The sequence below is a fragment of the Lacerta agilis genome, chromosome 5, assembly GCF_009819535.1.
Source record: "Lacerta agilis isolate rLacAgi1 chromosome 5, rLacAgi1.pri, whole genome shotgun sequence".
Taxonomy (NCBI): Eukaryota; Metazoa; Chordata; class Lepidosauria; order Squamata; family Lacertidae; genus Lacerta; species Lacerta agilis.
The window spans coordinates 75,377,878-75,402,750 of record NC_046316.1 but is presented as its reverse complement, the minus strand read 5'-3'; the positions used below and the strand labels follow the sequence as shown (position 1 = coordinate 75,402,750).

Here is a 24,873-nt window from a genome sequence, read left to right as displayed (position 1 = left end):
AGAATGGCAGATGAAGATGATGGAATACATGGAACTCGCAGAACTGACCGGCAGAATCCGAGACCAGAGGGAGGAGACGGTGTCACGAGAGTGGAAAAAATTTAAAGACTATTTAGTTAAATCAGTTAAACTGAATATTTGAGCAGAATTAAACAGAACATCGGCTTTGGTAGATATGTGTTAGATATGAATGGTAAGAGGAATTGTTGTTACGCGAAAGATGTATGTCAAAATATGTTAAGATAGGCTGTTAAGATAAGATACATAGTTATTGAGATATTTGACCAAGTAAAAGTTAAGTATATTAAAATTTGGGTAAAAGTGAATTGAACAATATAAAAGCTACCTTGAAGAAGTATATGTATTTTTGAAGACAGTGGAGGGAACGGGGGAAGTCCCCAAACAGAGAAGTTAGAAACAAGAAATATTCAAAGAAAGATATTGGTTAAGGTTTGTATATGTTATTATGTTTTTATTGTTATTGTTTTGAATGTTGATTATTATTGTGATTATGTTATGTTTATGTTGTTTGGTTCTATCGATGTTTATGTTATGTGTTGATGTTGTATTTTGTTTTTTTTTTTTATTGGAAAATAATAAAATCTTATAAAAAAAAAAAAAGAAATGCATGTGGAGATATCTATGTGTCTTTTTGCTTTCTTCCCCAAATGGCAGTCCCCCCTTCTTCCCCTATGAGGAAGTTCTTATCACAGGTTACAGCAAAATATGCTTTCACTTGAACATACAATCTGTTATTTGTGATTGCTTGCAAACCAGAATGCTACCTGCTTGTTTGACAGCATAACATCTGAATGCAACCTATGACGTGGGTCACATGGAACAAGCCTTTGGCTCTTCTCCCTATGTGACAGAAGGTGAGTGAAAGGTTCCACATTCACTTTAGAACAACCACAAACTCAGACAATGGTGGTTTTCTAATTAAAGTTTGTTAACAAAGCAGAATCTGAAACCACCATTTAATTGTGATTTGTTTAAACTAACTATGGGTTGGAACAGCTATAGTTCCCAAATACAAATGTAACACACCTGATATACTAATTATAGTTTACAGAAAATCATAGGATTGAAGCATTTCAATAAAAACATGTGGGCAGTTAATGCTATGATTTTACCAGATATATCCTACTGCGTGCATCACAAAAAAGTTAGTTCTCCTATGTACTGCCTTCTGAAATTTCTTACCGCAACAGCTGTGATTGTCTGCATGAAAATTCATTCTCTTTCTGGAGGCTCCTCATCTGTTCATTTAGATTTTGTATTGCTGCTTGCTTATTTTCAAGCTCCAGAGATAAAGTTTTTATCCTATAAGAAGTTTTTAAAAAGAGGGTTAAAAAAAAAGGCAATGCCACCATCTAGCTAATAAGAAATCAATGCCTTGGATCCAAAAACCCTTCCTTGAGGAAAAAAAGCATCTTCTGTTCATGGAAGGGCAGCTGCTGGTTTAGGGGAAGAACATTTAACTATTGTTAAAGACCTGACGATACTATGAGGGATGGGGGGGGGGAACACCCCAGCATCCTGCTTCTAAATATTGTGCTGACATATCTGCCTTTAACACCAGTTGTAAAGTCATGTTTTGCTCAGCATCTTCTGCTCAGCAGATAGCATGCTCCAACATAAGCGCTTTTTTTCCTGGCACAGCAGATCTTTCCATTATCTTTTGATCACTGCACAGTTTTAAAGCAAAAGGATTTTCATCTTCATTTCCCCGTATTCTTAAAGCCGGAAACTGGCATGATTTTGCTTTGGCAGGAAGAATAAGGGGAGGGTGGCAGCGGTGGCGGCGGTGCAGAACTTAAAAGCAAATTAAAAAACTAATAAAATGTAAGATATTTTACACTTCTTTCAATAACCACAAAAGGCATTTGAGATTCGGATTACATACAGTTTATTTAAATTGAAGACTGTTTATCAATTAATTAAAAGCCTGGCGATTAAACTAAAAGTTTTGAGATGGTTAACATTCTTAGACTACAATTCAAAGCCCTGGTAAGCAGCGGGGGGGATGTGATGAAGTGGGATAGCCACTGTCACATCTGTAGCCCCGCTGCTCATCCCTGCTATGGTGGGGCAGGGCAGCTGAGTCATACTTGGAGATGTAACTAATTTAAGTCCACTCATTTCAACGGGTCTACTGTGGATATTCCTTTAGTACAGTGTTTTTCAACCACTGTTCCGCGGCACACTAGTGTGCCGCGAGATGTTTCCTGGTGTGCCGTGGGAAAAATTTGTTTATTTGATTCCTATTCAAGAGAATTACTTTATATATAGTCAATATAGGCACAGAGTTAAATTTTTTAACATTTTCTAATGGTGGTGTGCCTCGTGATTTTTTTCATGAAACAAGTGTGCCTTTGCCCAAAAAGGTTGAAAAACACTGCTTTAGTAGAATACAACACATGGAATACTGAGGAACTGACCACTCAGTCATGCAATGACAACCTGCCTTCGATTACTGGCTCATTTTTTATTATTATTATTATTATTATTATTATTATTATTATTATTATTATTATTTATTCCTGTTGGTAAATAAAGGTTTGCTAAACACTTTGTAATGCCATCTTTTTGTGGTAACTTCATGACAACCAGAACTGGCTTTTTAAAGGCATCTGAAGGTAGTTTGAAAATGATTCATCCTAGCCATCTTCATGCATTCAAAAGGGGGGCAATGTGCATGGGAGGGGGCAGCCACTGCCCCCAATCAACATATGTGCACTATACACAGGGGTGTTTTGTGAACAGCTTGAATCCAGACTAAGTTTATTTTAATGGTGACTTAGTCGTGATTTTTTACACTGATGTCAACGGTACCCAAGTTCAGCTCATGTGGGGTTGCGGTCCACCTAAGTTCTACTCAGAGAAGATGTGCCGAAATAAATGGACAAGTTGGCAGAGCCGTCTCATCCATAGAGGCCGGTGGCGCGGCGCGCCAGGGCGCAGGGCACCCCAGGGGCACCCCCGCGAGCCCACCGGCATACCGGGCTCCCCCTCCCCAACCCGCCCCCGCCCCCACGGGCAGGCGGGCACTCGCGCGCCGGCGGGCGGGCGGGCTGTAAGCCGCCTGCCCTCGCCTCCCGGAGCCCCAGCTGGAGCGCTGAAGCGGCGCGGGGCTTTGCGCGACCTTCCAACACTCCAGCTGGGGCTCTGGGAGGCGAGGGTGGCCGGCTTGCAGCCCGCCCGCCCTTCCGCCGGTGCGCGAGCGCCCGCCCGCCCGCCCCTCATCCTCCGCCCGCCGGAGCGCGGGCGCCCGCTCCAACGCCACGCCTCTCATCCCCCGCTCGCCCACCCCACCTCCCGAGGGGCGGCCAGCGCGGGAGGGAGGCGGGCGGAGAGGCGGCAGGCCGGGGGCACCGAGGGATCGCTGCGCCAGGGCGGCCGATCCCTCTAAGACGGGCCTGCAAGTTGGTTATGTCCATTAATTTCAATGAGTCTGCTGAGTATGATACATACTGGATACAACCCAGACTGGATACAGACTGGAGGCAACCCAGTGTGTAGTTTGGGAGCACAGCCTGCTATCAAGATGTTCCACCATCATCACCATGTTCATCATCTCCAGCTCTGAATGGCTGAAAAATGCTGGTGTGTTAATTTACCCCACTTTCAGCTCAGGTAAACCAATTTGCAAGTTTTCTGTACTCCAGAAACCTACAAAACTAGTTTGACCTGAGGCAACAGTAGGACAAAAGGAAAATATGGGGAGGGTCCATATCAGTGGTAGAGCATATGCTTTGCTTGCAGAAAGTTTCAGGTCTGATCACCAGCACCTTCTCCAGTTAAAAATCTTTGCCTGAAACCCTGGAGAGTCCCTAGCTGTCAGAGTAGGCAATACTGAACTAGATAGACAATAAGGGCTTTTCTTGATAAAAAGCCAATTTCCTTTGTGAATACAACATGAAAAGTGAAACCTCTTAAATCACATGCAAACTTTTTAAAAGCTATCTGTCCCTAGCCTTGGTGTTCCTTGTTAAACCTCTCACAATGGAATACATTTCTTTACCCTATAAAACACATCCTACTGAAGCTGCAAACACGCTTAAATACCAGACGCGGTTGGCAGAGCCAAAGGATGTAAGAACTATGTTGTGTGAATAGCACAGTCTTATGCTGTGCCCTTTTCTCTGGCGTCTAGCTTTGGCCAATCAGATGCCCTTAGATAGCTATCAAGCAGTTTTCACTTTCTCATAGAATCATAGAGTTGTAGAGCTGGGAGGGACCCTGAGGATCATCTACTCCAATCCCCTGCAATGCAATAATATGCAACTGTCCCACACAGGGATTGAACCTGCAACACTGGCGTTATCAGCACCACACTCTAACAAACTGAGCTACCCAGGCTAGAAGTCATGGGGTTGCATCCCATGAAGCTCTACTCAGAGCAGCCTCAATGAAATAAACAGAGCTAATGTCATCATGTCCATTAATTTCAGTGGGTATACTCCAAGTAGGATTTAGTCACCTAAAAACCACTTTATTTAATTCACAAATGTACAGTATGCATTTCTGTGTACTCATGCATCTCCAAAATATGGAGAAGACCCTATGTTATTCTTCAGTAGCCTGACCTTGACCACTTGACAGGACCCCAAAAAGTTTTCACCTCAAAAAAACAGAATGGCCAATGAGAACAGTATGGCAGTGGTTAGGAGAGTCAGACTACCACTGGAGAAACATAGATTCCATGATGAAGCTCACAGTGATCTTGGACCAGTCATTCTGTCTGCCTAACCTGACACACAGGGTTGTTGATGGGGATGTGTATAATGTATGCTGCCCTGGGGTCTTTGGAAGAAGGATGGGATGTTTAATAAAACACACACAGTCTGTACACTGAAGACTTGCACCGGCTGGAGAGTTCTCCCCAAAATTTAATGTGTGTGAACAGGCTTTTGATGAAAATGACCGATGTTTGCAGGATCCTGTGAATAAGGCGTTAAACATTATTAAAGGCAGAACTGAATGTCCTTCTCCTTGGACGTTCTAATCAAACATACTGAATGTTTTTGAAATGAAACACAGGTATCTAATCTTTATTCAAGGCAGTATAAATATAATACGGAAGTATAGGGTTACACCATTAACATGCACACCAGCAAATCCTTGCCAACAGAGGCCTTCAGCAACACCAGAGACTGGTAGCTTTTGAAAAGTGAATTACTTAAGCTAATAAAACTTGCAGTGACACTTCTTGAACTGAGCTTATTGTTCCTTATAAAGTAATTATACTTATCTGCATTTTACTGCAACAATTCAGGCTAACATTTGATACCCATAAATTACACCCCGTCTCCCTTTTGAAAAATAAACAGGAAAATGAACCACCAACAACTTCATCACATTTTCTTTTGCCAAAAAAAAAACATTTTTTTTGTCTGATTTCCAGGATTGGGTGATAAATATCTCCCGAGAATGCCTTGAAAAGAACAGCCAGCTCTCCCAGTTTAGCTGAAAATTGCACATGACATAATTCTTACTGGGTGTGCAATAAAAAAGTGAATGCAATCAATTATTTTTAGATCAGCACTTCTGAAGTTGGCTGCTGTGAACCTCTCCATTCCTTCTCCCAAGTAGGAGCACACCTCTTTGAGGATCCCCCAGTGTGATTGAGTAAAAAGAAAACAAACATGTGGTTTACATAACAGTGGCTGTTTTCAAGGCATAGTTGAATTTCCAAGAGGCAGTGTGGTGTAGACTAGAACTGGGGACCCCCACCCTGAATTTTCAGGGGAAAATATAGAGTTGCAGAGTTGGAAGGGATCCCAAAGGTCATCTAGTCAAACCCTCTGCAATGCAGGAATCTCAACTAGATTGTACATGACAGGTGGCCTTGCAACCTCTGCTTGGGGGAAACCATTTGCAATGGGGTAACAGTAAGGGCAAAGTAGCAGACACTCTCCCAAGCTTAGTGTCTGGGGAAGTGAAGGAAGTTTCCTTCACTTTCCGTTTGCAAGTTGCCTTCCTTCAGTGAAAGAGAGACAAACATGGCTTAAGTTTGGGTGATACTGGTTTTAATGTTCTGTAACATCTTAAAGACTAATCATGCAGCTTACAAGGTGACCCAGTCCACAAAAACTTGTGCCATTAAATAGTCTGTTGGGTTACAGTTAAGGGAAGCAGGGACACTCCATAGGCTCTACTGAGAAGCCAGCTTCAGCTGGCTTTTCTACTCCCTCAGTTATCACCTGGCAGCAGCCATTAAGCCAGGCTGCAAGCAGAGGGAGGAAGGGAGGGGAAGAAGGCCCACTCTATAAGATCAGGTGATAAGCCAGCAACTTTGGTGTACTCCTTTCCTTCAACTGTTTCCTTTCCAGTTGCTCATCATAAGAACTTGGTACTGTAACTACCGGTAGTGCCTGTGTTTGCTTTCCCCTCTCCTTCCTCCCAATCCCTGTTCATCTTATGTTGTTATTGTTCAAAGTACAGTATTGTAAGCCTGAGAACTGTCCTATTTTTAATCTTTGTAAGTCAACCTGGGAGCCTTTGCAGCTGAAGAACAGGGTAAAAATACTTTAAATCAGTGGTTCTCAAAAGGTGTGACAGGGGAGGATGGCAAGGGTGGCAGGAAGATTCAAGGACAATCAAAGAAACATATGAACATTTCGGTTTAGTATAGTATAGTATAGTATAGTATAGTATAGTATAGTATAGTATAGTATGAATTTTGTATTTTATTTTTTGCACAATATGGATAGATCTTTTCGAAATGAGAGCAGGAGCATCAATTGATACTGAGCCCAATCCTAGTTTATATATTGTTGTTTTCCAAAGTATTTCTTAAAAATAAGAAATTTGGTGAGGTGCAAGCAATTTTTTTATTCTGAAAGTGTGGCCCACAGAATAAAGTTTGAGAACCACTGCTTTAAATAAAACAAGCCTTTAAGGTGCTGCAGGACTTCTGGTTGTTTTGCTGTGAAGACCTAAATCAAGTACCTTCCAGAAGTGTTTTTTGTTTCTTAGGCTTCTGAGGAAGTCAGACTCTTCAAACTTCTCCTATGAAGCTGCAGCTGCTGTATATTGAGACGGACCACCTCTGGTCCATTAGTCTGAGATGTTTTAACTGGAGAAAAACCAAGGATTAAACATGGGAGGAGAGCGCAAAATATGGTCTGAAGCTCAACATCAAAAAACTAAGATCATGGCCACTGGTCCCATCACCTCCTGGCAAATAGAAGGGGAAGAAATGGAGGCAGTGGGAGATTTTATTTTCTTGGGCTCAATGATCACTGCAGATGGTGACAGCAGTCACAAAATTAAAAGACGCCTGCTTCTTGGGAGGAAAGCAATGACAAACCTAGACAGCATCTTAAAAAGCAGAGACACCACCTTGCCGACAAAGGTCTGTATAGTTAAAGCTATGGTTTTCCCAGTATTAATGTATGGAAGTGAGAGCTGGACCATAAAGAAGGCTGATTGGCGAAGAATTGATGCTTTTGAATTCTGGTGCTGGAGGAGACTCTTGAGAGTCGCATGGACTGCAAAAAGATCAAACTTATCCATCCTTAAAGAAATCAGCCCTGAGTGCTAACAGGAAGGAGAGATCCTGAAGCTGAGGCTGCAGTACTTTGGCCACCTCATGAGAAGAGAAGACTCCCTGGAAAAGACCCTGATGTTGGGGAAGATGGAGGGCACAAGGAGAAGGAGGCGACCGAGGACGAGGTGGTTGGACAGTGTTCTCGAAGCGACTGGCATGAGTTTGGCCAAACTGCGGGAGGCAGTGAAAGATAGGCGTGCCTGGTGTGCTCTGGTCCATGGGGTCATGAAGAGTCGGACACGACTGAACAACAACAAAACATGGGACCTCTTGCATGTAAACATATGGTCAACTGCTGAGTCATGATATGCTCCCCTCAAACTGCTCCTCACAGGCCTGTTCATAACAGGTGAGATTACTTCATTTTCTTGAAGACCTGCCTGCTTTTCTCAGCAATATATTTAGACTCTATGAGACTATGAAAATACTGGTAAGTCATGACAACTTGAACAGTGCATCTTGGTGTCAAGGGAAAGCACACTGCTTTAATGACAAAGGTTGATTATAATTTTTTTTGTTCAAATGTGCAACAAAACCAAGTCCTCCTGGCTGTGTTTCCCATATCAAACACTCAAACTGGAGAAAGAAAACTCTTTGTCACTTTCCTAATTTTTAGCACATGAAACCATGAAAAGCATACTATGCTCTATGGATAATTAACTCTGGGCACTAAAGGGGGGGGGGACACAACAACAACTAGGAACATGCTGATCTCCTCTGCACTTGCACAGTTCACATAAACTGTGAAACTGAACATCTTGCTATCACAGCCAACATATGGTCATATGCTAAACACAGGATAAATTGGCACAAAGCGAGATATCTTGACAACCAGTGCAGATAAGGGAAATAGAAGGCAGGAGAGAAGAGGTTAGCAGGCATCTAATCGGGGGGGGGGGGGATGACGGATCCTTCCTCAAGGCTGTGTAAACAGTTAGCAAACACCATAGAATCTTGCTTAGTGACCACCATCATTTTCAATTTCATACACAGACTTGTATTTGCACACATTAAGAAACTGGAGGCTTGCTTCCTAAGGTAGATGAGAAGTGTAGTTGGGAACCATCTGCAGAGAAGCCTAGGCTGGCAGTATTTTTCTCCCAACACCTCCTGCTTTTGAACAGCATTCCTATGCAATGCCAGTTTCAAAAGTTGATTTCCTGCAGCATGGGCTGATCTTGCAGAAACACCCCAAAGCTGCCCTGGGTGCACAAAGCTAATTGGCCATGCCTATGTATTGTATATCACAGGCAATGGCAAACTTGACTTCTTCACATGCACACACAATCAGTGGAGAAATTGAAAGCTGGAAAGCTGGCTACATTTTTAAAATAAAAATGATTAGTCTTTAGTCTAATCATTAGACTTTTGTTTTGTTGCACATTTGAACAAAAAAAATTAGTCTAAGACTAATCAACAGATTAGTCTTAGATTAGCAAGTATATAGATATTTGATGTGCAAAATAAGTAGAATTCTGAATCCTGATTTGTCAGTCATCTGAAACTGTGATTTGTATTGATATAATCTTATTCAACACAAAGCAATTCCTTCAATAATATTTTTGGAGGCACTGATTTATTTTTAGATCAGAAAAATATATGCAAACACTAAAATACACTGCCTAGAACAATACTGTTTAATCAGGGTTACTGTTCTATCTTATCAGGTTTTTCGGTGACATAAGGTGGTAATTGTGTAAAAGAAATCCTTCTCAGAATCACAAATGTGTTTGGCTCTGAGCTTTGAAATTTTCCTGTCTGTGTGAAAGCCATCTTGTGCTAGGTTTGCCCATTTCTTTCTAGAGTTTAAGTGACTTTCAGTTTTGCTTAGCAGTTGTTCAAAACAAGGAACAAGTGCTGAACCCCCATATTAAGTTTCTTGTGTCTCCAATTAGCTTTGGACCAGAGGCAAGTTTTCTCTTACCGTAGTGCAAACCATTGGAAAAGAATAGCACAGTCTCACAGTCTAGAGTTCTCAGACACAACATTTCCTCCTTCAGGGAGGACACACATGCCGATAAGCACATTGACAAAGATATGGGTCAGATAAAGCTCAGTCAGCTAAATTTAAAACAATACATTGAAGAGGAAAACAATGACGTTTCTCATGCTTTTGGCACTAGGTTATATCTTGGTATGGAACACAAGTGTCAGCTTTCAGATTACATATTAAAATTATACACAGGAGTTTGTAGGACAGAATAATCAGTAATTTGTAAATTACAAATAAAGAGCACTCAAGAGGGACAGATATAATTAGTCTGCTGCAGGCAAAAGCAACAAACCAACAGATTTAACGTAGCATCAATTTTCCTAAACTAAAGTCCACATTGTCAGAAGATAATGGAGATTTTCACATGGATAACAGTTCAAATGTGATAGAATCCAATTACCGTATTTTTCACTCCATAAGACGCACCTAGTTTTTAAAGGAGGAAAACAAGAAAAAAAATTCTGACTCAAACCTGGGGCAGCTGCAGAGGAGGAAGGTGCAGCCCAAAAGCAGCTTTTGGGCTGCTCATCCCCCCCACCCCCGCTCCTTTGCCATTGGCGGCAGCTGTGGAGGAGGAACATACAGCCCAAAAGCAGCTTTTGGGCTGCTCGTTTCCCCACCCCCAACCCCTTTGCCACTGGCTTTAAAGCCAGCTGGGGAGAAGGGAAGGACCGTAGCATCCTCCCCTCCTCCCCAGCTGGCCTTAAAGCAGAGGGGAGAACCACCCTGATGCTGTGCGTGGCGCTAGCGGCTCTCCCGCTAGCTTTAAAGCCAGCGGGGGAGAAAGGACGAACTGGAGCGTTCTCCCTTCCTCCCCGGCTCCCTTTAAAGCAAGGGAGGCCTGAAAGGGCTCCTGTTGGGCCGCTGGTCCTGTCACCGTGGCAGGAGGCGGTGCGCAGTGGCGGCAGAGGAGATGGGACCAGCGGCCCAAAAGGAGCCGCTCGGTCCCGCTGCTGCCCCCACCTTCACTCCATAAGACGCACAGACATTTTCCCTTACTTTTTAGGAGGGGAAAAGTGTGTCTTATGTTATAGAATAACATCTACCCCTGACTAAATAACTATATTGAGAAGCATGTTCCCATGCAAGAACCTGAGCTTCTGCTGACCAGCAGGTTTGCATATTAGCTCGAAAGAGTAAAGAGACATCCATGCTTTGACTAAGTGAAATACTAGTTTTAGGAGAATAGCTTTGTTTCCAAAAAAAATGTACTTTCAAAACAATCAGAACTATTTCTATTTCCCACATAGTATGACCAGCTGAAACAGATAACACAGCCTGCAGGATCCTGTGTGCTTGATAAAACCTCCAGCTGCCCTATCTGCAAACCTTTTCTGAGAATGAGACACACTGAGGGTATCCAGTCAGAGGTCACACATTCATCAAATGTCATTCAAATATATAAGAAGGGGTACAAATCCAGATCCACACTTCACAAAGATAGCACTCCTATATCCGGCTGGGCCCTGCTAGATCATAGCTCTACAGCTAGCAACTTTAAGAATATGTAAACACAAATTCCATCAATCAACATGAAACCAGCATACCAAACTTCATAGACCAACAAGGCCAAATTAGTTAATGTTGGGGCTCTCAAACAGGAGTCCCCTGGTGATTAGCAATGCATATTACCCAATGAGATCCCCTCCACACCTGCTTGAGGTGTTTCTTGCCTCAAAGACCTTTGCACTCTTCTTTTGTAAATTGGAGAGAAGTCCATAGCTCAATTGTCTGGCAACACCTGGGCTCTGAATGCAGTGTATTCAAGAGAAAAGATCAATATCCCCTTATCTTTTGTACACAAGGCACTTCCTCAAATGTCCACCCAGGCCTCAAACCTATTCTTTTTAACCTTTTCCCCTCTGAGTTTTGATGTCCTGTTGTTCCTGCCTTGGTTATCATACAATGGATCCTGGGCCTGCACATTTACCCAATCCTACCCTTGTTTCCTCTAATAAGGCTTTCTGATGCTGTCATTTTTCAAGATTATGCTGCCAAGAACCATCTTAATAGATGTGGAAGTAGAGGTGAGTGGCAGAAAAACAAAGAAACAACCACCTGTAACAGGAAACACAAGCCACCTGCAAATCTAGAATAGAAAGCCATTCTAAGGAATCATTCATAATCATTATTATCCTACCTTACAGAACTGTTTTACTAAGATAATGTATGAAGTGCTTCCAACATTCCAATTCAAATGCTAGGTATTATTATTATTTGCTGAGATTTCTCATGCCATACCTAGTCTATCTGGTGCCACAAAAGATTTCAGAGGCCAGTGTTGTGAGTGATAAAACTTTCACATTTCAATACAATTAAACAAGTATTTCTGTTTCAGCCAGGTGTGTTATCTGTATTAGGATTTGTAACCTAAAGCTACCAGAACTGGACAAATGACATTAGTCTTCAGTGTAGATGTGACAATGGCTTCCTACAAACAGCTTTCTATGTTTCTGTGTAACATGGTTTAGAACTCAGAAGCTACCGGTAGTTCATATGACATGCACTGCTTCCCCCCCCCCCCCGCCGCCGCCGCCTCACCTCTCTCATACAATTCCCCTCTCCCCTTCTAGAGTCTCATAGTTTGGAATTACATCAATGCTTAACATTAACCAACTTCTCTGAGTCTGCAAATCTGTTTCAACCCTAGCTTCAAGTTCTGGTGAAGACTGCACACCCTGGTAAGCGGTTACCATCGTTGGTGTTAGTGCAGATGTAACACTAAACCATGGTTAAGCCGACAAGGGAAGGAAAAGGGGCATTTATATCAAAAAGAAGTGGGGAAACTCTTGTCTATGTTGGCTCCTGATTTGCAAACCAACCCATGACGAGTTCAAATTCCCATGTTACAGCTGGAAGGGCAAATTTATATCTCACCTGTCTTTTTTACAACAGTGCAAACCTTTAGGTTGCTAAGAAAACTATTAAACTGGAGTTTCACCTCTTATGACAGCAGACTTTAAATTAACTTTCCTACCATGACGTTACTGACTGGTACTAAACAATTCAAGGAACAGACACTGCCCTCTAAAGAATCAGTCTAACTATGGTTTAATGAACATGAATTCATAGGGATGCAAGCTGGGTCTGGCAAGACAGCCAAGTTGCTTTTCCTTGAATGACATTAATGTGTGTGTTACTTTTTTAAAAAACAAGGATGAATAGCACATTCCAACCTTTCTCTTTTGATTTGCTAGCTGCTGCACACTGTTCAAAATCTTGATTTAGCTGCTGTAGCTTCTCTTGAAGTGTCTTCTCCCGTTCTATGCTGCCTTCATAAAACTTCACCTTCATTTCCATTGCTTTTACTTTCTCTTCCAGCAGCTTAAACTCATGGAGGATCAAATAGCTGACTCCGCAATATTTACACACTGTCTCTTCCCGGGACATCTAGAAGGGAGATGGCAAGCAATATATTTAGAGAATGGATTAAATGAAGTGAAGTAGCAAATCACATACAAAGCTGAGTTAGGCCACTGGAACATCAAGCCTCAATTGTTTACTTTGACAGGCAATGAATCTCTGGGATCTCTGACTGGAGTCATAGGTGGAATCTAGACCCTTATAAAAAAAAAACGCTGTGAAAATGCTTTTTTTAAAAGCGTTTTGAAAAATGTATTGATTTGCCATAAGCTCATCATCACCATCTAGTGTCAATTTGTATAATGCACTTAAAACATTATATTTGCAGCTGTATAGCTGAGTCCATAGAATCATAGAATTGTAGAGTTGGAAGGGACCCTGAGGATCATCTCGTCCAACCCCCTGCAATGCAGGAATATGCAGTCTTGGCACTATCAGCACCATGCTCTAACCAACTGAGCTATCTGGGATCTTCTGCATACAAAGCATGTGCTCTAGCAGTGAGCTACAGCCCTTTCCCAACGGATATAGTAGCATTAAAAAAAGTCTAGGGGGCAACGGAACCAGAAATCACAGCTGTTTCCCCCATCAATTAGACTGTTTGCTATACTGTATAGCCAATGAAGGAAGAAAACAGAGATTACATATGAACAAAAAGAAGAAGAGTCTTGCTACTTGTAAACAGCAAAGAATATATGAACCCCTGCGAGTGGGAATTTCTGTTTGGGGAGGCTCTCCTGCTCCCTTTTCCTGCTAGCTGTAGCAACATGTAGCTGGGTGTTGCTTCTGAACAGAATTACTGTAGAGAGAGAGAAGCCGTTTCTACAGTGGGAACAGTGTCTTCTGTCGGGTGTTGCTGTGTTCCAGTCTTTCACTCTGCCATTGCCATCTGTTAGTTGCTGCAATCAGCAGGAGATGACAACAGAAAAATAGAACATGGTGGCCCTCATGCAACTGGGGCAGGGCCAAATCTCCAACCCCTGGTTAAAAGATACTGAAAATTGCAAAAGGTCTCCATCAGGTCTCCACATAACCTAACAAGAGGAGGAAGCATTTCTTGTAAGAGCCCTGCTGGATCAGACCAAAGGTTCATCTAGTCCAGCATCCTGTTCTCATAGTGGCCAACCAGATGCCTACAGGAAGACTGCAAGCAACAGCACTCTTTCTATTTGTGCTCTCTTTTGTTCTTAAAGGGGTTTTTTAAATAATAAAAAAATCAAGATACTGAGTTATTGACTCCTTTGGAGCATTTCAGACAAATGAATTATCATCTCTTGCCTGACAAAACCACATCTGCGGTCCACCAAAACCATGATTAGGGTAGAGTTCATAGAGAGCATCATGTGATGCGCTGCACGTGTCACTTATGAGTCACACAGAAACTATGAAATCTGGCAGGTGTGGGATTATTAATCATCTACACAGGATGTATTTCAGCACACAATTACTTATTAGGGTGAAACTGAGTTTCTTTAAAAAGAAAAAAAAAACAGATTTATAAACCCTGCAGCATAACTTTGTTCCCCCTACACTTTCAGTTCAGTAATTCTCCCCTGCAAATTGCAACCCAATTTAATTACTCCTGCTTGTGTGCATGTGCAGAAACAGAAGTACTGAAACAACATTACTCAAGCATGTAGGATTACTTCAGCTATATAAACGACATGCAAAATTTTACCTTGAGAAAAGTGGGCAAGAACCACAGAACTTCCATGTGAGCATACACGTTACTATCTGTGCTCCTGGACTCTCGTTATCTAAAATATTTGAGTTCTAAAGCTACCAGAATCTCCCAATTGATAATTTGGCATTAGAATCTGGTGTAGATGTGACAATAGTTCTCAGTAAACCATGGCTTAGCATTCAGAAGCCAGCCCTGGTAACAGGTCTGGTGATGTCCTCCCTACACACACCCCCAAACAAATTCCCCACCTGGAGGAACACCCCAAAATTAAAAAAATATGATGCAGCATGAATCCCTCCTGCATGTGCACAGGCCACCGGACCATGTTACTTTTTAAACTCCTAAGAAACCTTACTATTGTGGAGACAATCATACAAACACCAGCATCAGACTTTAGCTTAAACAATGTTCTTGGAGGGAACATAACAACTGTGTTGCAAGATTAGACCAACACAGGTAGGCAGCGCACAAGAAAAGCATGGCAGTGATAGCTTTCTCATTTGCTTGCCCCCAGCATCTTGTACTTTGAAGCATATGGCCTCTAAACATTGAGTGATCTTACGTAATGCCATGCAGCCATTACAATAACCTCCAGCAACTCTGCAAATCCAGTCAGCGAAGGCAGTTTAGGGTTCCGAAGGGTAAGATAGTGCAATATGCAGTAGTGGAAGAAATGGCAATTTGAGACAAATAGAGGAGGCTAGTCATCAGATGAGCAAAGGCACATGGAAGGGAAACATAATGAATGGGGCAAGCAGGAGCAAGGAGCACCCTAAAGAGGCCTCCTATCAAGCAATGCAAGTTGAATCTGCCATATATTAATGACATTCTCTTCTGAGATCACCAATAGTCACCAAAGGAAATTGGCAATATGTATCCAGCCTAAATCACCACACAAACCGGTAAAGCATTTATAATGCTGAACTAATTGCATGATTATTTACCCAAAACCATGTTGGGACAGGGCCTGTCATCAAATTATCAAATAGACTGTCAAACAAACAGAAAACAAAAAAAACACCCCACAGCATATATAACTCATCATATTTCCATGAATGAAGAAACACTTTGACTATACTACAATTATTTTAATTTTATATTCCACTCAAAGCCTTTGAAAGAAGAGGGATGACAGTTATCTGATAAGAAAGCTTCCTGTGAAGAAGGGGGAGGGAAAGAGAGATTCAAATGTAAGCAAAAGGGAAGAAAAGACAGTCAAGCTTTGCAGCAGTCAAAACAATGAACACTAATAAGATGTAATTATGAGACAAGCCGTAACCAAATTAAGAATTCCAATGCCATACGTCAGTGCTATGCATTTTAACTATTCTTTGATAAAACTATGCGTCTGAGATGTTGGCTCCAGGACTACTATACCAGCCTTTATTTATCCTAATTCTTCTTTTTGCCTCGTGAAGCCTGATCATAGCTACAGTGGCTCTGAAGGAAATGAAAAATTAATTCTGTTTTTCCTGGCAGTTACAACCTGTGCTTGGAAATATGAAACTGTTATTCAGAATAAATACCATAAGGTTCCAAAGTACTAAAATTACTTATTGAAAGGGGACAAACTGAGCTGTAATGTGAAGGGAAGGGAGGGACTGTTATCCCAAAAAGAACATTGTGATTTCTTGCAGCATCACTGCTTCTGTCTTTCAAAATAAACAGTTTTAGACACTCCACTTCATGTCTCCAGTATGAGGGGGGGGGGGGGGAGAGAATCCTGCTTGTGGTCTATCTGGAAATGTCACAGAAGTGTTAATTACATTATAGTTCCTAAAATGAACAAGATGCTTTTAGTATTGCTAACGAAACTCAGTTGTGTTTAGTTGAGAATTATCACAGGCTCATCTTCCTTGCTCTTCAAAAACTTGATTGTACCTTTCACTGTATATCCCTAATCTCATGTATGGGGGTGGGTGGGCAGGGGTTGGGCATCTTGGGACTCACTCTAACTGTTGTAAAGATTTTAGTTCTCCATATACATGCTTCAAGCACAAGTAACTTAACTGCTCTCTGATTAAAGTATGATTAAAAGTGCCAAGAATACATTCTAAGCATAGGCAACATAATGGATCAATTTGATTACAACTTAACATGCATTTGACCCGCATCTGCCAGGTCTGTGCCTATGATTTCTGAAGTGACAAAGGATCCTACTCTTGTACAGATTGCACATTATACAGCGACAATTCCAATTTGTTGTGTTACACATAATGGGAATATAGGGGAGGCTGGGATAATATGACACCAGGCACGTGTGTGTTTAAGCCTTTTATTTGTATATCCCCACAATTCAGGAATATGTTGCCCTGCCCATGGAGGATCCATTAGGCTAGAATGCTGAATTAAGGTGGGGAGGGACCTGGGGACAGAAGGACGTGGAACAGAAAATGCTAAGGGTTGTCCATAAAAAACAGGAGAGTTTTGAGAAAACAAAGGAATTTACTTGCAGGGTTCCCTTAGACATCTGATTGGCCATTGTGAGAAAAAGATGCTGGACCAGATGGGCCTTTGACCTGATCCAGCAGGAACCTTCTTAAATTCTTCTTCTATTGGCACCAAGGCTGTGGAACCTTTAGCCCACAAAGGGCTGCTGATTCACAGGAAAAATCAAGAGAGGCAGGAAGTTTGAATTCTTTCAGGATTTCATTGCTCTTTCTAAACCTCTCTGCCATCCCATCTCTCTCTTCCTTTCTACGCCACGCCGTGTCTGTGGGCTGTAGGTTCCCTACCCCAGAACTAATTGAAAGCACTCGGAGAAACAAGCTCAATATTGTTCTATCACATTCCAACCAAGAATCCATCCCTTGGGTTAAATGGAGTTAAGTGTAACTGTGTTATAAACAGAAGTTTACTTCCTTATAGACATTGCTTCAAACCAGGGATTGAGTCAGAGGTCAGCATCATGGAGACCTGCCAAGGCTCATCAAGCCCCAGTAGGGGGCCTGATTCCAATCCTTGGAGACTCCTGGCTCTGCTGATGTTCCTCATCTTCCTGTTGCTGCCTGTTCACCTGTCTTCGCCAAGTAAGCAGTGAAAAGAATGAAAAGCAGCAGTGACCACAGCACAACTTAACATCTCCCTTTCTCTTTCTCTGGAGGTTGGTGAGGATTTGTCCTGAGGTGGGGAGAGGGAAGCAAATGGATGTGGCAACAGTGGTGAGGAAAAGGAGATGGGTACAGCATGAGTGGAGAATCAGCTATCTTGCCCAAGGGCCCCCTGGAACTGGCACTACTTCACACAGAAACACAGAAATAAGTATTGTTTAAAAGGTTAAAGGAATCAGTACTTGTAGCAAAGTACTGCACTGCCTGTACTACATGTGAAAAGGATCATGGGGTCTCAGTAAGTAGAACATAAGCTTAACATGAGCCAATAGTGTGATGCAGCAGCAGCAGCACACACACACAAAAGTCGCTAATGCTATTCTAGGTTGTATCAGCTTAAATATAGTGTCCAGATGAAGGGAAGTCATAGTCCTGTCTTATTCTGCCTTGGCCAGATTACACTATGTCCAGTTCTGGGTGCTACAATTTAAGGAGGATATTGACAAACTGGATTATGTGCAGAGGCGGGTGACCAAGATGATCAAGGGTTTTCTCCTGCTCCGGAGGCAAGAACGCGAACAATGGCTTCAAGTTACAAGAGAGGAGATTCTAACTAAACAGCAGGAAGAACTCTCTGACAGTAAGAGCTGTTTGACAGTGGAACAGAGTCCCATGAAACCTTGGAGGTTTTTAAGCAGAGGCTGAAAAGCTATCTGTCACTTATGACCTAGTTGAAATTCCTGCATTGCAGGAGGTTGGCCTAGATGACCCTTTGGATCCCTTCCAACGCTGCAATTCTATGACTCACAATTTTAGTATAGCTCTTATTCCACTCCCTCCAGAGTATTATGAATGACCCCCCTACCCCTCCAGGTAATTTGTGCTGCCAGGTTTAATAGGACCAATTACCTGCTCAGAACTCTGCAAGTGCAGTCCCTGATCTAACAACAGGTAGTAAATGTTTTCTGAATGCACATGCAGATCCTCTTCCAGCAAGGGAATATATGAGTGGAAACTTGCACAAATCTCCCTTGTTCAATTAAGGATTATTATATATGGCAGAAAACTGGAATACTAATCCCTCTTTAATCATGAAAGTATTACTTCAATCTTGCATTTTAAAAAATGAAATGCCAACAGGCCTGTGACACATTATGCATTACACAAATCTCTTGTGTCACTGTATCCTGTTCTCATCCCCACATCTGTTTAAAAAAATGTGTACTCTGGTGTCCATAGTCATATTTAAAGGCAGTTCATACTGAAAGATAGTTGCAAAATATTTATATGTAAAGCCTTTTCATTTTAACTTTCAGAATTATAATTCCTGTTTTATAAGGCTGCTGAAAAATGTGCAGTGCGATCATATATGATACCCATGTCAGAAGTGAATCCCACTGGGATTTAACCAAAGGGTGTAGGATCAAAGGCTTAGACATGACTGTAGTACCAATACAATGAAATAGATAATCAAGAACATTATCACTAACTACTGTTATTACACAGTGCAAGCAGATACAGTTACCCAGTTTGCGTGTACATACCAACTAAGCTTCATGCAAACAAGCAGGCTCCCAGACAGGAGATCATGGCTTGTATTTTGACTGGAATAAGATGAATCACAGGCCTGGGTTGGACATAATGCTAAAACAGTTCACAGAAGCACCACAGTAACAAGACCAGAGGTGGAGCAAAGCGGCTGTGATCTTCTCCATAGGAACCTGCATGTTTGCTCATTCATGCTAAACCACTGAATGAAGCCCTAAGATATATGTTTTCTTGAAATGGCTGCAGAAAATACAGCAATGATATAAAATCAATATAAATCAAAGTGTCCTCACTTTCCAGGCTACTGTTATTTTTCTTTATATCTTACTCCCCAGGCCCCTTTCATCTATTTTGTAAAATTACTGTACTTCAAAGTCCTGCCCTACTCTCATTCCATCCCTCCGAAGTATCAGTCTCTAGAAGGCATGATAAAATGGTACCGGTAATTTGGCTTCTCTCTGCCAGGGCTTAAAAGAGGAAACAAAGTGTCGTTTTTAATTATTTGGTATTTGTTCAAAAACAACTATATGAAAACACTACAATTTCTGTTGAAATACAGTCCATTATCTTTCCAAAAACACTGGCTTGTACAGAGTACTTTATCTCATTGCATGATATACATTTAAAAACTGAACTGAAACAAAGGAATTCTTCTATAACTAACATATTCAGGTTTCACTCAATTTCCATTTTTTTTTGTCATTTTTGTCACTGCCCTGGAATAATTGCAAAATGCTGCCTCGTTAACAACTTCTATCTGCAGTTCTTGTTATACAGCTACTAAGGGCTTCAAAACCAACATAAATAGTGCTTCTTAATTTGACATGGTACAAATAGCATGCCATTACAAATATGAATTTATTTCTTAATATCTTCTCCAAACAGTATGGCTTATGAATGTATACTAGTAAGAAAAGCCATATATGTATCACGTGCAGGTCTTCACAGAAATGCATTCTATATATTTTAATTAGTAAGTGGTTTTTGTGCTTGTACTGTTGCTCTTTCACTAATTTATAATTATTTTTATTCTATTGCTCTAGATACTTTATATACTTTTGATCTCTGGATCTTTTGCACCAGTCCCTCCTCCATGTTCAGCAATGCATGTGCATCACACATTACTGGGCATGTGGAAAAAGGCTGTCAAGTGGAATCTCTTTAAGTGCACAGAGGTTTGCTATTGGGGGAATGGAGAGAGAAAGGCAAAATCATTTCCTATGCTGCTATTACATGTCGGTCACTTTTGAGTATTTTAAACATGAGGAAGAAAATATTTACATCTGTATAAAGCAAGATTCTTCTCTTCTAATGGTGTATTAGTCGTATTTTGCATAATTGGGATACCAGCAATCCTAAAAGAGCACAGTCTGCACTCCATTCAATGATCTGGTACTATTTATGTTATGCTTTTAAAATTCTCATGGGCTGGATTCTCCATCAAATAAGCATTTCAGTAAAACGCGTTGCAAACTTTGCATGAGAAATCAGGTTAGCAAAAACGGAACTCTACAGTGCCATCTGGTGTCACAGTGTTAAAATGCATAAACAACACATATTCTGTAAAGCATTTTTTCTTTCCCGATGGAGCCGAGTCCCTGTTGAAACCTGTGACTCATTAAAGAGGAAAAAAAAACCTTTCTGTAATTCAGAGGACATAAGACCCATATCATCCTTCTGCCTGGCTAACTTTCTAGTCTTCCTCCTTCATTATCAAACCCTTTTGTTTCCCAATAGCTTTTAGCTGGCTGCTTCACAAACCCTCCCATCTCAAGGTTCCTTTTTTCTCCACCTGATTCCACAATCTGTCAAATTTTGGGTGTGTGTGCATGGGTTTATTTGCACAATATAATTTCTTCAAAAATCCCAGGCACACAACTCCAAGAGGCAGCATGCATGTGCAAATATTAATATATATCGAGCAGCAACAGACATAACAGAACTAAGACAAGAGTTCTGTTATGGACATGACAACAAACTGCAGACAAATAAAATAAATAAAATATACCAGAAAGCAAAAGCTGCCAAGTTTGCTCACTGTAGCATACCTTTCGTATTTCCTCAGGTAGCGGATGCACAGGAATATGTCGGTCCATATCCTTCTATGGTTTAAATACAGATTTGCAAGACTGGCACACAAAACTGTTAAAAGATTATAAACAGATAAAACTGGTTATAAGTTTGGAGTTGAAAATTCCCCAATATGACCTGCCTTGCTTGTGTTTTACTTTGGCAGCTCAAATGGCAGGTATACAATATTCTAACCCAACAGCACAATCTGACAATAGCATTTGCACATGGAAAGACAATCAAAAGCAATCAGCTATAACATTAACACAAAAAAGCAGGTGTTTGTGGGACAGAGTCTGACACCTGACCCGCAAGGGTGCTGTTAGTGCACTGATGTGGGCAGAAGATAGTAGGTGGCTGCTGCAGGAGTTTTGAAGCATATACACTCAAAATGATGGTTACCTACTACCGGTACATTGATTGGGCTGAGTCCAAGGCACCAACAGATACTACCTCTCCTGTCCTACATATCAAGAAACAGAGGTGCTTTAGAAGATTTACTCTGAATTTTTCAGAAACACCAAGCTTTGAGGATAATAGAAGGGGGAAGGAAGACTCCATCTACAGTATACTGTAGCCACATCCACCAGCTCCCCTCATGCTGTAAAACATGGATGCGGGATACTACAGTAAAAAGGGAACCAATCCTCATTTTCATAAAGCTCATCGGACCAAAAACGGATTACCTCACCTGTGCATAGTAGTCACCGGTCACAATAGAAAGGACTGGGCCAGATGGAAGCACGGTGTGACCCTGCAAGGGGTGGGACCTGCGGCCCGCCAGATATTGTTGGACTTCAATTCCCATGAGCCCCTGCCAGGATGGACCATGGTCAGGGATTATGGGAGTTGTAGGCCAACATCTGGAGGGCCACCGTTTCCTCATCCCTGGCGTAAGGCAAGTTCCTATGTACTGTAAGCAGGGGAGGAAGGCATCCAGAAGCAGCAGTTGGTAGCTGCCTCACCTATTTCACCTCCCATCTTATAAACATGGTGTAGAGTTTAGTGCATTGCACAAGGAGAGCCAGGTTCAAATCCCCTCTCAGCCATGAAACTCATGGCCCAGTTTTTCTCTCTCTCTCTCTGTCTGTCTCTGTCTCTGTCTCAGCCTAAATTATATCAGGGTTTATGTGAGGATTAATAATAGTAATAATAATACTCAAGGTGGCTTCCAACAGATTAAAACACAATACAACATCAAACATTAAAACCCTCTTCAGATGTCTTCTAAATGTCAGATACTTCTTTATGTCCTTGATATCAAATGGGAGGGCGTTCCACAGGGCAGGAGCCACTACCGAGAAGGCCCTCTGTCTAGTTCCCTGTAACTTCACTTCTCACAGTGAGGAAACTGTCACAAGGCCCTCGGAGCTGGACCTCAGTGTCCGGGCTGGACGAGGGGGGGTGGAGACACTCCTTCAAGTATACAGGGCCGAAAACAGGGGAGAGATAACTATGCACACAGAGCTTCCTGAAGGAAGAGTGTGGCAAAAGTGTAATCACAAATGCACAATTTGTTAAAATATTTTGCAAGTTACAGATGAGAAAAAGCACTGCCCCTGCCCCAATCCACTCCCTTCTTCACATAACCATTAAAATGCAAGGCCCCATGTTCATCTCCTTTGCCTCTGGTTCGCCTAGGGAGGTGAAATAAATGAAAATAAACTTCAGCAGCCCGGCTGGAATCTGCTAAGCCAAAGTATCGGGGCTTCACTTTTGTGGCAAAAGGCAGGCCATCGCTGAGCCAAGCGCAGCGAAACGCAGGAACCCGTGGAACTGCCTCATGCCAAGATCCATTGCGCTGTCCAGGTCAGTATTGCCGACACTGACAGGCAGCTGCTCTGCCCCAGGGTTTCAGGCGTGGATCTCTCCCAGCCCTGACTTGCAGGAATCTGAGCCTGGACCTGAGGCCTTCTGCGTGCAAAGCAGCTGCTCTGCCCCCGGGGGCCTCAGTCTGCCCTCCCCACAAGTCTTGCAAAACTGGGGTAGGAGGCTTCTTCCCGGTAGGAGGCTCAGAAGTAAGCCCTCGCCGAGTAAGGCTTACTCCCCGGTAACTTAGGCGCTCACTCACCCAAGCAGGAGGTGAGCAGAGCAGCGCGAAGACGGAGAGAGCGGTAAGCCCTGCGGACACACCGCCGTAGGCCGCGCCGCTTCCTCGTTGCCCCGGCAACCAACTAGCCCGCCAGGCAAGGAACCCAGAAGTAGGGCAGACGCTAAGGGCGGAAGTCTCTCCTCTGGCTTCGCGTCCTCCCACCGGGCGTGCGCAGTGCTGCTGAGCGTTCCACGGCGTTCAGTCAACACGTGCCGCTTATAGCCCTGGTCCTGCTTGAGCGCAATTTCATGGATTTAAATGTTCAATTTCATTGAAAGTTCACAGGGCTGTTTACGTACAAGATAAGAACAGAGCAGTTCTAGGAATACAAGTAGAATAAGAAGGGGGGAAATACATCATAATTTTTTTTTATAAAAAAAACACAGATCTGGGGCAAAACTCTTGGTAATGGTGTTTATGCACTGAAAATCAATAAAACTTCTTTTTAAAAAACGAACAACAATAACAATGGCATAAACATTATTCCCTTGTAAATCACACATTGAGCCGCATGAAATGGAAGTGACCAACACGGCTACCCACCTGTAACTAAATCACACAGTTACCCGTGGGAGTAAATTACGTTGGCCACAATGAGACTGGCCTCTCAAGTACGCATGGAGTTTTGGAGCACAGTTCTTTACACGTCTGCTCCGTGGTAACGTCCACACAGTAGCAGTTCCAATGAGAGCAACTTCTCCATTCAAGCTGAACCTGTTACCTTAATTCCCCTGCCCAAAAGACCTGCCAGTATTTTCCGTCCCTCGTCCCTTTTCCCTGATTTTTTAACATTAGCTTCTTCATCCTACAACAGCTTTCCTCTTATGCCTTTCCCTTCTACCCTCTGTTTTGTTTATTAATAACATTAGAAAATATTAAACCTTCATTTCTTTATTATTTCCTTCAACACTTCCTCCTCTGGCCCTTTCCCCTCTGAAGAAGGAGACATAGGAAGCTGCCTTATACAAAGTCAGACCATTGGTCCATCTAGCTTGGTTCTGCCTACTACTCTTGACAGCAGCTCTGCAGGCTTGCAGAGCAGGTCCTCTACCAGCTCTTCCCCTTCCCTCCTCTCCACCTGACCTTTACTCAGCGTGTAAGGAGTAGGCAGCTGCTGGCATTGCTCCAGACAGCAGGCACAGCTAGAGGGCAGGGCAGGCAAATGAAAGGACACCTGGCAGGCTGTGGCCTTGCCTGAGAATGACTCAAGGGTGACCTACTGTCGGAAAAACACAGACCTGTGCAAGTTTATGTCATAGGCCTGTGCACAGGATCCTTCAAGCCCCTAGTGACACCACTGGTCGCCACAATGCCCTTGTTGTTGAACTCTGGGATGGGGGGGGGGGAGAATGACCAGGGTGGTTGACCCAATTGCCAACCAAGCATCCTATCCTTGTTGGTGGATAGGGTGGTTTTCAAAGGAGCTGGAGAAGATGAAACTGCGAGAGTGAGCCCTAGAGCTATGATGGAGGGGGGAAATGGGGAGTGAACAGGGCTGAGCACAAGCCAGATTGTACG

The 24,873-nt window shown here is 42.5% G+C and overlaps 1 protein-coding gene across 11 annotated transcripts in view; it reads right to left on the bottom strand.

The window, feature by feature from the left end:
- LEKR1 (leucine, glutamate and lysine rich 1) overlaps nt 1-23,439 on the bottom strand; it is a 71,848-nt gene extending 48,409 nt beyond the window's left edge. For 2 of the 11 annotated variants that reach the window (XM_033150500.1, XM_033150507.1), the window contains exons 1-2: nt 12,725-12,854; nt 1,204-1,323 (exon numbers count right to left, since the gene is read on the bottom strand). In XM_033150500.1, the coding sequence (XP_033006391.1) occupies nt 1,204-1,259 (56 nt within the window). In that variant the 5' untranslated portion in view covers nt 1,260-1,323; nt 12,725-12,854. Of the gene's footprint in view, nt 1-1,203; nt 1,324-11,095; nt 11,177-12,724; nt 12,939-15,899; nt 16,036-17,453; nt 17,616-21,241; nt 21,337-21,653; nt 21,721-23,334 lie in introns of those variants that run through there. The other 9 variants (XM_033150497.1, XM_033150498.1, XM_033150499.1 and 6 more) reach the window with 9 other exon arrangements.
- Nucleotides 23,440-24,873: the final 1,434 nt, after the last annotated feature.